This window comes from Daphnia carinata, chromosome 3, assembly GCF_022539665.2.
Source record: "Daphnia carinata strain CSIRO-1 chromosome 3, CSIRO_AGI_Dcar_HiC_V3, whole genome shotgun sequence".
NCBI lineage: Eukaryota > Metazoa > Arthropoda > Branchiopoda > Diplostraca > Daphniidae > Daphnia > Daphnia carinata.
In genome coordinates, this window is record NC_081333.1 from 369,744 (window position 1) to 382,825 (window position 13,082).

At 36.7% G+C, this 13,082-nt stretch overlaps 1 protein-coding gene and 3 long non-coding RNA genes across 4 annotated transcripts; 2 read left to right on the top strand and 2 right to left on the bottom strand.

The window, feature by feature from the left end:
• The first annotated feature begins 253 nt into the window (after positions 1 to 253).
• LOC130693878 (uncharacterized) lies at positions 254 to 2,167 on the top strand. Its single transcript, XR_009001784.2, has 6 exons — positions 254 to 392; positions 446 to 527; positions 598 to 711; positions 782 to 965; positions 1,028 to 1,373; positions 1,445 to 2,167. It is a non-coding gene; the product is annotated as an uncharacterized LOC130693878 (long non-coding RNA).
• Positions 2,168 to 3,407: 1,240 nt separating this feature from the next.
• LOC130693883 (uncharacterized) lies at positions 3,408 to 5,074 on the bottom strand. Its single transcript, XR_009001788.2, has 6 exons — positions 4,936 to 5,074; positions 4,801 to 4,882; positions 4,617 to 4,730; positions 4,363 to 4,546; positions 3,955 to 4,300; positions 3,408 to 3,883 (listed from the first exon to the last, which is right to left on the bottom strand). It is a non-coding gene; the product is annotated as an uncharacterized LOC130693883 (long non-coding RNA).
• Positions 5,075 to 6,030: 956 nt separating this feature from the next.
• On the top strand, positions 6,031 to 6,911 carry LOC130693905 (uncharacterized). The gene is made up of 3 exons (XR_009001807.2): positions 6,031 to 6,175; positions 6,251 to 6,381; positions 6,470 to 6,911. It is a non-coding gene; the product is annotated as an uncharacterized LOC130693905 (long non-coding RNA).
• Positions 6,912 to 12,069: 5,158 nt separating this feature from the next.
• On the bottom strand, positions 12,070 to 13,077 carry LOC130693078 (carbonic anhydrase 2-like). The gene is made up of 3 exons (XM_057516208.2): positions 12,869 to 13,077; positions 12,550 to 12,800; positions 12,070 to 12,465 (listed from the first exon to the last, which is right to left on the bottom strand). Exons 1-3 carry the CDS (start codon positions 13,044 to 13,046, stop codon positions 12,133 to 12,135), a joined length of 762 nt encoding a protein of 253 aa, XP_057372191.1. The 5' UTR covers positions 13,047 to 13,077; the 3' UTR covers positions 12,070 to 12,132.
• Positions 13,078 to 13,082: the final 5 nt, after the last annotated feature.

Below are 13,082 nucleotides of genomic sequence, written 5' to 3' on the forward strand. Positions count from 1 at the left end.
AATTTGACCGGTAGATGGCGATCCAGTAAAACAAAAAAAAACGGCCAATAATTTTTATTTTTATTTTAGGTATTGCCATAGGCCATAGCCTATGGCAATCCGTTGTACCCAAAATAAAAAAAATATCGGCCTTTTTTTCTGTTTCACTATGGCATATGGCAATCCGTTTTACATAAAAAAAAAAAAAAAATGGCGGAAAAAAAAAAAAAAAACGCACTTTTTTCTCTTTTTTCTACCCGTAGCCATCTATCAGTCGGTTTCGTTATTACAGGCATGTAAGCAATTTCAGTTAATTGTATCCCATTAGCAGTTAATTGAGTAGCGTGGCTGGAGAACAACGCGTGGCTGGAGGAACAATTGAAAAATGGATAAGATAATAAAACAAAAAAATGGTAAGTATAAACATTATTATATTGGTTTTCAATTATTAATTATTGTTTATTAGATCAAATTATGAAGCTGCAGGCCCAGTTATTGGAACAACACAAAATATTAGATAACAAAGCTAAGGATCGTAGGCCTAACACGTAATGATTCTATTCATTTGCTTTTATTCATTCGTGTTTTGTAGCTCAAATTTTGAGTCTTCAAGCTCAGCTAGGGGAAAAGAACAAATTGGAACGGAACAGTTTCCAAACAGTGAAGGAGGTTTTTCAAAACTCATCTGTAACTGAACGTGAGGATGAGTTGGCATTAGGCGAACACAGCCAGGTACCTAAAGTTTTTAAATAAGAATTCAAAATAAGTATAGAATTTTAAAAAACAATTATTTATTGCTTAGTTATTCAGTCCACCACATGACAGTGTGTTAAATTTAAATTCTGTTAGTGCTGCACTAAAAGAATCGTTAGTAATAAGCTCATGCAGTGAAGGAACTGAACAATTGTGGGAACGTATTTGGGCCGAAAATGGGTGTGGTACAGAAACCCAGAAATGGCACAAGTTCAACATGAAACATGGATTAGGTACTTTTCGGTTTTTTGTCTATCGAAAAAGTATTTTTAATGCTATTATTTTGCATTCACAGATTTTAACGGGGGATCAAATCAAGTCTGGAAGTGTTACAGGATGGAAGAGTGAGCCTACAGATGAAAAAACACTGAGAGTGCATTACCGTAAGGTGTGAGGTAAATTAATAGAGTAATGCAAATTGCCTAATGAGAAGTACCATCTTGTGTTAATGAATCCAGTACAACAGCAATCCTTTATAGTTCTGTCACAGCTAGAAGCCTCAAATAATTCTGCTTCTCTGTCTAAAGAACAACTTGTCCTTTACGTTCAGAGTGTTGGGGAAACTGGGTACTTAAATGGCCCTAAAGATGTTTTAATTTTGCTGCTATTGCAGAGATGAACATCATACATGGACTCTTTAGGTATGAAAGGATTTTTCTTCAAATAATTTTGAATTTATGACGAAGAATTTCTCCTCCTTTTTGCCAACCAGGTCTTATCTACCAAAAAAAATTTTATCCAATAGGAAAGGATTTTCATGTACTGGGAACACAACTATCAACAATGCAACATTCTACAGGTGCTAGTTTATCATTCAAGAGCCTTATACAATGAAGTTAATCTGCAATTTGTATGTCCTTTCCCAAGCTTCCACCAGAAGTTGAATCTATGAGTCATGTAAGTTCCATGATCAACAATTGATGTGTTTAACGGTGTTGTTTTTCTTTTCTCAATATAGGTTAATAGTAACATTGGATCTGAAAAGATTCTTGGTTGGGGCAAGACACTGAATAAATTGTATTGATTGGATGGATGACATGACATTGCTATACTTAATTCGGATTCCCCAGACGGTATTTGATATTAAAAAAATTGAAGTGCATATCTGGGCTCCCTTCTTTTCTGAAGCCCCGTTTCCCCTTGACTCATAATAAGCCCGTAGGGGGTCATGCCCCTACTGTACGGTATATATAAAAACAACATATACCGAGGTTTGGAGGGCTCTGGCCGGAAAGGGGACGTGGGGTGCCGCTTCGTCCGATGATGTGTTCACGGAGGGTGATGTGGCTGCCCACAAATCCGAACTAAAGGTTAATCGCTCCTGTAAAAATGTTCCAAATCTTCAGCTCTTCTTCCGGCTTCTCTTAGCCAATCACCGGGTAATCTCCCCGGTGGGTCAACAAGGCAGTGTCTCCCCCTGCCTGGGTTGACGGCAACTTTTGAAAGGGCTATTGTGCCTTTTTAAAGTTGCAAAAATAATTGTAATGTGCAGAGAATTGTCAATAAAATTTTTTTTATAAAATATTATTTGCAAAATTCGTTTCTTTCATTGTCTGTGTTAGCTTTGTTCACACATTACATTAATCAATTTTTTTTTTGGCTTTGTTTTATTTGTTTTTGTCACATTTGATGGTAAGGTGACGGGTATTGGTTTATCGTTTATCTGTAAGCATTCTATTATTATCCAGGGATCGAACCCTGGATGTTCGGCATACCTCGCCGATGCTCTACCAATGAGCCACGAATCATATGATTTTAAGTTGGCTTTTTTTTCTAGTCACTTGTGGACTTGCATTTATACTTAGAATAAAACTGAAATGCAATTCTGCAATATACTCTTGTACATTATTCTACTTCATTTTTACACATCTACTGAGGTTTGAACCCAGGGTAACAGGTATCGCAGATAAAAGCTCTACCACAGAGCTAAGAACCTTATGGAAGCTATAGAAAGATAAACATATAGTTGTGAAAAACTGCATAAACATCCAAGACGATAACATATGATATGCGATAATAAAAAATTTAAATATATCTCGTGGCTCAATGTTAGAGCATCGGCGTTGCACGCTGAATGTCTGGGGATCGGTTCCCATACGAGTAAAACAAAATACAAAATTACTTCATAAAATATCCAGATTGTTCCTTGAATCTAAGTTGAACAATTCAAAGAGTGTAATAAATAATACTTACAGACAAACGATAAACCAATGGAAACAATGCTTACCATCAAAGGTGACAAAAACAATAAAGGTGAATTAAGCAAGCTAAATATAAAAAGTGTAACGTATGAACACAGCGAATACAGACAATGAAAGAAACGAATTTTGCAAATAATATTTTATAAAAAAAATTTTATTGACAATTCTCTGCACATTACAATTATTTTTGCAACTTTAAAAAGGCACAATAGCCCTTTCAAAAGTTGCCGTCAACCCAGGCAGGGGGAGACACTGCCTTGTTGACCCACCGGGGAGATTACCCGGTGATTGGCTAAGAGAAGCCGGAAGAAGAGCTGAAGATTTGGAACATTTTTACAGGAGCGATTAACCTTTAGTTCGGATTTGTGGGCAGCCACATCACCCTCCGTGAACACACATCATCGGACGAAGCGGCACCCCACGTCCCCTTTCCGGCCAGAGCCCTCCAAACCTCGGTATATGTTGTTTTTATATATACCGTACAGTAGGGGCATGACCCCCTACGGGCTTATTATGAGTCAAGGGGAAACGGGGCTTCAGAAAAGAAGGGAGCCCAGATATGCACTTCAATTTTTTTAATATCAAATACCGTCTGGGGAATCCGAATTAAGTATAGCAATGTCATGTCATCCATCCAATCAATACAATTTATTCAGTGTCTTGCCCCAACCAAGAATCTTTTCAGATCCAATGTTACTATTAACCTATATTGAGAAAAGAAAAACAACACCGTTAAACACATCAATTGTTGATCATGGAACTTACATGACTCATAGATTCAACTTCTGGTGGAAGCTTGGGAAAGGACATACAAATTGCAGATTAACTTCATTGTATAAGGCTCTTGAATGATAAACTAGCACCTGTAGAATGTTGCATTGTTGATAGTTGTGTTCCCAGTACATGAAAATCCTTTCCTATTGGATAAAATTTTTTTTGGTAGATAAGACCTGGTTGGCAAAAAGGAGGAGAAATTCTTCGTCATAAATTCAAAATTATTTGAAGAAAAATCCTTTCATACCTAAAGAGTCCATGTATGATGTTCATCTCTGCAATAGCAGCAAAATTAAAACATCTTTAGGGCCATTTAAGTACCCAGTTTCCCCAACACTCTGAACGTAAAGGACAAGTTGTTCTTTAGACAGAGAAGCAGAATTATTTGAGGCTTCTAGCTGTGACAGAACTATAAAGGATTGCTGTTGTACTGGATTCATTAACACAAGATGGTACTTCTCATTAGGCAATTTGCATTACTCTATTAATTTACCTCACACCTTACGGTAATGCACTCTCAGTGTTTTTTCATCTGTAGGCTCACTCTTCCATCCTGTAACACTTCCAGACTTGATTTGATCCCCCGTTAAAATCTGTGAATGCAAAATAATAGCATTAAAAATACTTTTTCGATAGACAAAAAACCGAAAAGTACCTAATCCATGTTTCATGTTGAACTTGTGCCATTTCTGGGTTTCTGTACCACACCCATTTTCGGCCCAAATACGTTCCCACAATTGTTCAGTTCCTTCACTGCATGAGCTTATTACTAACGATTCTTTTAGTGCAGCACTAACAGAATTTAAATTTAACACACTGTCATGTGGTGGACTGAATAACTAAGCAATAAATAATTGTTTTTTAAAATTCTATACTTATTTTGAATTCTTATTTAAAAACTTTAGGTACCTGGCTGTGTTCGCCTAATGCCAACTCATCCTCACGTTCAGTTACAGATGAGTTTTGAAAAACCTCCTTCACTGTTTGGAAACTGTTCCGTTCCAATTTGTTCTTTTCCCCTAGCTGAGCTTGAAGACTCAAAATTTGAGCTACAAAACACGAATGAATAAAAGCAAATGAATAGAATCATTACGTGTTAGGCCTACGATCCTTAGCTTTGTTATCTAATATTTTGTGTTGTTCCAATAACTGGGCCTGCAGCTTCATAATTTGATCTAATAAACAATAATTAATAATTGAAAACCAATATAATAATGTTTATACTTACCATTTTTTTGTTTTATTATCTTATCCATTTTTCAATTGTTCCTCCAGCCACGCGTTGTTCTCCAGCCACGCTACTCAATTAACTGCTAATGGGATACAATTAACTGAAATTGCTTACATGCCTGTAATAACGAAACCGACTGATAGATGGCTACGGGTAGAAAAAAGAGAAAAAAGTGCGTTTTTTTTTTTTCCGCCATTTTTTTTTTTTTTTTATGTAAAACGGATTGCCATAAAAAAACGGATTGCCATAATGGCAATCCGTTTTACCCCAAAAATATAAAAAAATATCGGCCTTTTTTTTGTTTCACTGCTTTCGCCACCTCCCGGTCAGATTTGTAGGTAATTCTCTACATACCAAATTTTTCTGTTGCATCATGCTAGCGCAGTAGCGTACAGTACTTTGCGGTTGCCAAACGTCGTCAGGCTATTTCGTCATACTGTGGTTTCACCCCATCTGTCATTTGTACCAATTGTAGATATTGTCCATAACAAGTCTTCATGTTTACATTCTTGCCAGTGGTGCTGATACTTTTTTTTATCACAACCGCTTGTTTCAGCTGTTCCAAGTGAAGCATTACTTATGCAAGTACTTAAAGAGGGCTGACCATTACAAAAGAAGAGCTCATCGCGGTATGTTATGAAATGAATAGATTTTTAAAGAAGGAAAACTTTAAACCTCCCCTATTCCTCATAGATGCTGTGATGGTATGTTTGCAAAACTGGAAAAAATTCTGTGCTATGGTGGCCTTAAGTAGGTGCTCAACATTTTGAAAAATGTGAACAGCAAAAACAGTTGGTCAGAATTCCAAACGTCAAAAGTACTTATTTCTGGAAAATTAGTTAATCTACGTCCTGATTTTCTGCTGTTCCATCAGTCACTATGCAGTGTGTTTGAACAATGAAAGCATTCTTGAATCAGACTGCTTCAGTTTATATCGAAAATGTACTGCTTGTCATGCCCTGTGACCAACTTCACAGGACTATGTTGTAAGTTAGTATCACTTTACAAAGCCAAATAGGTGTAACAAAATGCAATTTTGTAAATTTTTTATACAGAATTATTTTACTGCTTTGTTTCATTGTACAGCAAATTTAGATTACATGCCTAGTACGAAAGAGATCAAGTATATTACCGAAATTGGCAATTTCCCTTTGCGACATTCAAACTCCTCAGTCTGTCATTCTGATACAGGGGTCCTGAAAGAAGTTGGAACATTTTGAACCATCTCATCCAATAAGTCTGTCTCTTTTTTTGTGCCTGGAAACCCATGATTACAACTAATTAAAATTCCATTATTGTGATATTTGCATAGGTATTAGAAAATAGGTAGTCGCTTAATGATTAGTTTCTTCACTGCCCGTCAACTTACCACCCAAGCAAGCACTTTGTCTGTCAAACCATTAGCTGAATACAGTTAATACCAGTAGTTCACCAAAACAAGAGGTAAAGAAGGATTGCACCGATCCTTATTGAATATATATTGATAGGCAAACATTTAAAAATTGATTCATGTTTCGTTTTCTTTAAATAGGTTAAGAATCATACTGAATCAAAAGAGGTATCTAGTCGAACCAAATTTCATAATGATAACGGTTGGAAGCCCGAAGGAATTTTTGAAAAATGCTTCCTGCCCATTACCTTCAGTCGTTGCTGCGGCCCGAAAACAAAGAATTAAAAGTTATATAAATTGAAGTGCATATCTGGGCTCCCTTCTTTTCTGTGGCCCCGTTTCCCTTAAATTTTTAATAAGCCCGTAGGGGGTCATGCCCCTACTGTGATCAGCAGTAAACGGTTGTGAGTGCGCTGTCCGGAAAGGGGACGTGGGGGTCCCCATGGTTCGATGATATCATTGGAGGGCTGTGGGGCTACCCAAAAATCCGAATTAACGGTTAATCGCTCACGTAAAAGCTTGTCCGCAACCTTCGCTCTTCTACCGGCTTCTCTTAGCCACGCACCGGGTAATCTCCCCGGTGAGTCAACTGAGGTAGTGTCTCCCCCTACCTTGGTTGACAGCAACTTCGAAATCGGCTATTTTGCCCTTTCAAAGTTGCAAGTCTTTAACTTGTGCCGAATATTGTCAATACAAATTCTTTAAAAAAAATTTACATTTGTGTCTTTTTTACTTGCTGTTGCTCTGTCATTTTGTGGACGTATACGTTATACTTTCAATTTTTATTCTGTTTCAATTTATGGGAGAATATTTCGTTGTTAGACGACTTCAATGTCTATGGAACGATGCACTTTAATCCCACTTCATGGAGATTCTACAACTTTATGAGCATTAATGATATTGAATTGTATACATGCATTATATTTCTAATATTACATTTTGAGTTATGTATGTTTATTTAATTTCATTTTGACTCTCTAGGGGATTGAACCTTTAATTTGTAGCGTGCGACGCTGATGCTCAACCATAGAGCCATGAATCTTGTAAATTAGTGAACTATTTTTCCATGTCTTTTGAAGCAAACCTATTTGCACTTGTAATGATATTGTTGTGCGTCCCAACGCAATCTAATATTTCCGTATCGGAATGTCACCTATAAATACAATAGAGTAATTCTTTTTTTGTACAAAGAAATATTGTCTACAGCGGGAACCATGACTCGACCCTCTTGCACATAGGATCCAGACGTGACTCGAACTCTTGACTTTCGATTACCGTAGTCAGACGCTCTACCTCAGAGCTATCAGTATTACATTATTTCCCGTAGCGTGCTAATACGATACAGCGTAACGTAAAATAAGAAAAAGTCGGGCTTATTTTTAAACCTGACTGTACATCAGATGGCCGTGCATGATAAGGTTAAAATAATAGTATGTGGTATATCTTCATGCTATGATCTATATTTACCAGGTATATCTTCCCATTAGCGTGATACATAATGCTAGTAGTCTCTGTTAACTAAGTACATCAATAAACCAACAGTAAAATAACAAAACAAGCACGAAAGAAGCCACTACACCATTTCATATATGATCAAAATGCTTAAAATAATTGGCATATTAATGTTCATTTTTTAGTTTTTGCGAAGTTGAAAAAGAAAATTACCGGAAGTGACCGAAAGTAGGCTATATCTCCAGAAATACTGGACCCACAACAAAACGAATGTGATTTTCGTGATCCTCGTGAAATTTAAGGTGTGTCTGACCTATTTTGACCTGTTTTTGGCGAAAAGTCCAATTTGGCCAAAATCGCGATTTTTCCTGAACTATAGTTCAGGGAAATTTGCGATTTTTGACGATTTTCGGGTATTTTCTACTGACACATGGATTCGACCCCAAATTTCATGAGGATTACGAAGATGTGGTTCTTTTTCCATTCAGACCAACAGATAGTGAGTTATTAAGCAATTTCAAACCGGAAGTTATACCGGAAGTTAAAATTTCGAAAATTTAAAAAATGAACTATGTTCTCGTTTACAAGGTACACAAGATCTGCATAGTTTCAGTCGTAAACTATAGTAAATGAACATAACATGGCCTTTCAAAGTTCGTAAAGTTCAGTTTTCAGGCACGACATGTATACCACTTCAAAGCACTACCACACACATAATAATGGAAGCAAATGTTTCAAGTCATCCCCTTAATTTGATAGCCATCAGAATTAAGGCCATGGTGAAACTGATACGGTTATGAGCAGAAAAAAGTAAACAGGAGATCCAATTCTTGCGGAACATTAATAGCAAATAGCACATCTTGTTAGAATTTCTTGAAGGTTTATGCCAATAAAAACTGGCCTATAAACTTAAAAACTTCTGTTACAGACTGTGAATATTTTGTTGCATTGAGAAATGAATGCTACCACGCTTGTAACAATGGCTTTATCCAGAATGATACAACATGAGACCTGGTTTTCCAAAAGTACGTTAATATTACCTTGTTCTATGCCCAACAGCTTACATTTTGTGTTGGTAACGAAGCAGCGTAAAATTTGCACATCAATAATAGGGGTGGAGGTAAAAACAACAAGCTATTCCGACGAAGTAAACTCAAATACACGCTTTCAACGTAACAACAAAGTAAACAATGAGAATCACATGTCAAAAATAGTTTGGATTTCAGCCGCTAGAGGCTGGTGAACTTGCAACGCCCGTCCGCTGGAAATTATGTTCGGCCAGCTTTTAAAATAAGCCCAACAAAATAAGCCCGATTTTTCAACTTTCGAAAGGCAAAACAACCCTTATGAGTGTTAGTTTTTGCAGAAACAAATTTTAAGCCCGAATAAATAAGCCAGACTTTTCTTAGGCCTTGGGCGGGGCTTATTTTCGTCGGGCTTAAAATTTGTTTCTGCAAAAAAATAATAGCATTAAATCTAAATAACTATAGATGATTCTGATTCAAAATTAACCAAGGAATACGAAAGCGGAATTTGTTTTTACGTACAATATGTAGTTTTGGAGTAATTTAAAATATAAAATTAGTGTGTGTGCGAATCGAGATCATTACTAGCGCGCCAGTACGCTACAGCGCTAGCGTGACACATCAATGCACAAATATTAGTGTATTTCATAAACCATCGTCTTAATGATAAAAATAACAATTTTCCCATAATCAGCATTTGATTTGGAGTATATCTATGATATTCAACCAATTCTTATGCGTGTCGTTGAAAATCAGATTTAAAAAATTAAGCCCGACAAAATAAGCCCGACAAAATATGCACAACAAAATAAGCCCGACTCTTTCTATTTATTGTTTTTTTTTCAAAAACCTAAACATTGCTATAAAAATACATTTTTTTAAATTCAAAATTTTATGTTGTTGTCGAAAATCGAGTTTATTTTGACTTGGGATTTATAGTTAAAGAGTTATTTAAGATCGTTTTTGAAACACATCGAATATTTTGCTGCAACGCGCTAGCTATGGATTATGGGTATATCCACGAAACCATGGGTTATGCATGCTGTATAAAGATTTCTTTCTCTTTGCTTCTATTTTGTTCAAATTTTACGCTGATGTCGGAAATCGAGTTCGTTTTGACATGTAGGTTAGTGAGGCAATTCCCACGGTAATAACATTCGCGTTTTTTCAATTTATTGGTTGTTTTCTTCTAAAAACATGAAATAATGGAAAATTATACATGATTTGCATTCAACAAGAATCACGAATATTGGCTTTATTTTGGCGAGAAATATTTGGTTTTTGAAATAAACGTAAACGGCGTGCTTTCCTATGGGAATTACCACTTACTAGTCACGTTCTGTTAATAAAACAGTTCTGCCCAGATTGTATAGACTGTAAAGACTTTCGGTTGAACGGACGGGAACTTTAAATCCAATAATCTACGCTATGGTTTTCAATGTGTTTATTTTTAGGTCACTCATTTTATATTAGTTATTTAATAATTAAATTTACCTCTTTCACAATACTGTGTTCTAATGGTTTATTTTGTCAGCCTGAGAATATTTCCCCACGTTAAACTATGTCAAGTAGATTTCTGCCAGCAGAAGTGATCAGAGTTTCACTATCTATACAATAAAAATTAAAAAAATAAACATTAATTAATGCAATTTTTTGAATACACCTAAATACCCTTCAGGCTATTGGTTCCTGTTCAGGACGAAGATAGAACAATTTAACAAGTAAATTTTCTATATGTTCAAAGGTTCTTTCATCTGCCTTATTCACTGGTACTTTCTGACCGTCATGCAGCAGTAGTTCTTTCAGCCATGTCTGTATAAGAAAGTGTAATTCAATACTCTTAGATTTTAACTTTTCAAGGCCTATGAGTGTCAACGATAATTTGTAACTAAACTACACAATTTACTTCAGGCTGGTGTTCACTTGACTTGATGAATTTCAGTGCCAAGCCTGGCCCTGTGACAGTGGTGACGCTATTAGGCCAGCCAATAGGTTCTCTCTCTCAACTGGTGTTTTACTTATTTCCCTAAAGAAAACCAAATTCGTTATAAAGTGATTTGGTAACCGCTGTTACGTAGGAGCTTGAATGATTTTGTGCGAATGATTCATAACCTAAAACGTTGGGACAGAAGCAAACGTAAAATTCTGTTAGGGTTAAAAAAAGTGACCATGTCACTGGACTTCTATAGAACGTCACTCTGGAAAACGTGACCTTACCGACGTTGCTTCTACAGTGCCGGTCCAGTTATAGAACCGGCCTGTGCGCGGTTCTATAACTGAATGGTTCTATAACCGAGCAGCCGATCTCAGAGCCACCTATCGTCGATTCTTTCATCACACAGATTTTGACAGTATGTGAATGTAAAAGCGAATAGCACAGGGATAGTGCTGATCTCTATGCAACTACCCAGAATAGGGGGAAGGGGGTTCTTATATTAGAATTTAATACCTCAACCATTCCTGCATTATTTTACCAACAATAAGGTTCTACCACAAAGAGAATGCCCCATCAACGATTGGTCATTATATAAGATACAGTGCCGGTCCACTTCTAGAAACCCTTAGCTATGGAACCGGCTCGGTTATCGAACCGATTTTTATTTCCCCTGTTTCAGCGCCCATAATTAATAAATGGAAAAAAACAAAACGACACGAAAAGTGTCATTTTGTAATACAGTTATTTAAAAATTCTGATAACATTAAAAGGCAAAGAGAAAAGCAGCACGATAAGTCATTTGTTTTATTGTTTTCCGCCTGAATTCGTTTGGAAGGCTATTATTTTACGTAAAGTCATTAAGCCAATTTGTACTATTGTCTAAAATTGCTAAAACCAATTTCAATAACATGTGCTTGTACGTTTTAAAATGCGTAATCCGTACGTTCGAACCCAAAAATATGGATTTAGTTCAAAATACAGCCAATGGCGGCGCTGAAACACGGCAAGGAAAAATCGGTTCGATAACCGAGCTGGTTCTATAGCTAAGCGGTTCTATAAGTGGACCGGCACTGTACCGATTCTTCTTTTAGTTCCATATGATTTCCAACGGTTGAGAAGTAAATTCTGTCGCTAACACATCATATTACAAATAAACTGTACGTAGGTTGCACACAAAAAAAAACAACAAACAAAAGTAACATTAAATTTCGAAGAAGTGTGCATCACCTATTAGCAAGGCTGAAAGACGAATGTTAAAGCATTTGTGCATTGAATTTGAGTTAATGAAACTGTTAGAAAAGAATTTCACGTGCGGCAGAAAAGGGACAGTAAAAACACGAAGCGGAAACGAACATGGTAAAAGGAAAACAAACAGAACGGGGAATTCTAGTCTAAAAGGATGAAAATACCTTTCGGTTGTTTAAGTTTTTGGAAGAAGAGCAGTTTTGTAACACAAGCTGACCATCAATCCCTTGAAGAGTTCTGAACGCCTCAAGTTGCTTCAGAGATATTCCTACGGGCTCTTTTAAAATGATCCATGTTACAACTTCGTTGTAGGGAGGTGTTGTCAGCGATCCAAAATAGGTAAAGAAACAATTACGAGTTTCAGAGCCAGGAAGGAATAATTCGAGTGGGGAAGGCAAAAGAATTTCCTTGGATTGACCTTTCAGTAGACGACATCCTTCTATCACAGGGTGCAGAATGGCATTCTCGGTTTCTTGAACCTAATAAATAATAAAAATTTAAAAAGAATTAGCTAGAGAACTGAAATGTAGCCTTAAAAGATCTCCCTACGTGAAAGTGCCTACCTTTAGCATTACAGTTAGAATAGCGAATCCATTACGATGGCTCTTTGCTTCTTGGAGGGAGTCAAAAACCTGATTCTGGTGAACAATATGCATTTCTGCCGCAAATTTCACGCCGTCTATAGTATGTTCACTTCCGTTTGCATCACATCCCCAGTGGAAATGGAGTTGAAGTAACTTATATCGACCATCAAGGGATCCACCAGTTATGTAAGGTACAGAGTCCAATTTTTCATTATCAGCCGAGAGTTTCACTAGAGATAAAAAAAATGGTGTTTAGTCAATAACGAGTAAAGATAAGGCACTATCAACTGATACCTACCAGAATGACCATCATTATGTACCACTAGCGGGACATTGGAATCGTAGCCCCAGAATTTAAGTTCAGGGAAATTTTTACGAACAGCATTTTGTGAAAGAATTTCTATTGGTGACAGGTCAAGCCCCTCAGCTGCCGCCATGGCATCATCTGCCAATGCCGCATGAAACAGTACTGGCATCTCAGAAGACGAAACCCAAATAGCATGTATGCCTTA

What these genes read in the sequence shown, in the direction of transcription:
- LOC130693078 (XM_057516208.2), bottom strand. Translation starts at nt 13,046, where the DNA reads ATGCCAGTACTGTTTCATGCGGCATTGGCAGATGATGCCATGGCGGCA. An exon ending in ACATAATGATGGTCATTCTG is followed by an intron (nt 12,801 to 12,868) that starts GTAGGTATCAGT and finishes TTTTATCTCTAG; the next exon opens with TGAAACTCTCGGCTGATAAT. An exon ending in TTCTAACTGTAATGCTAAAG is followed by an intron (nt 12,466 to 12,549) that starts GTAGGCACTTTC and finishes ATTATTTATTAG; the next exon opens with GTTCAAGAAACCGAGAATGC.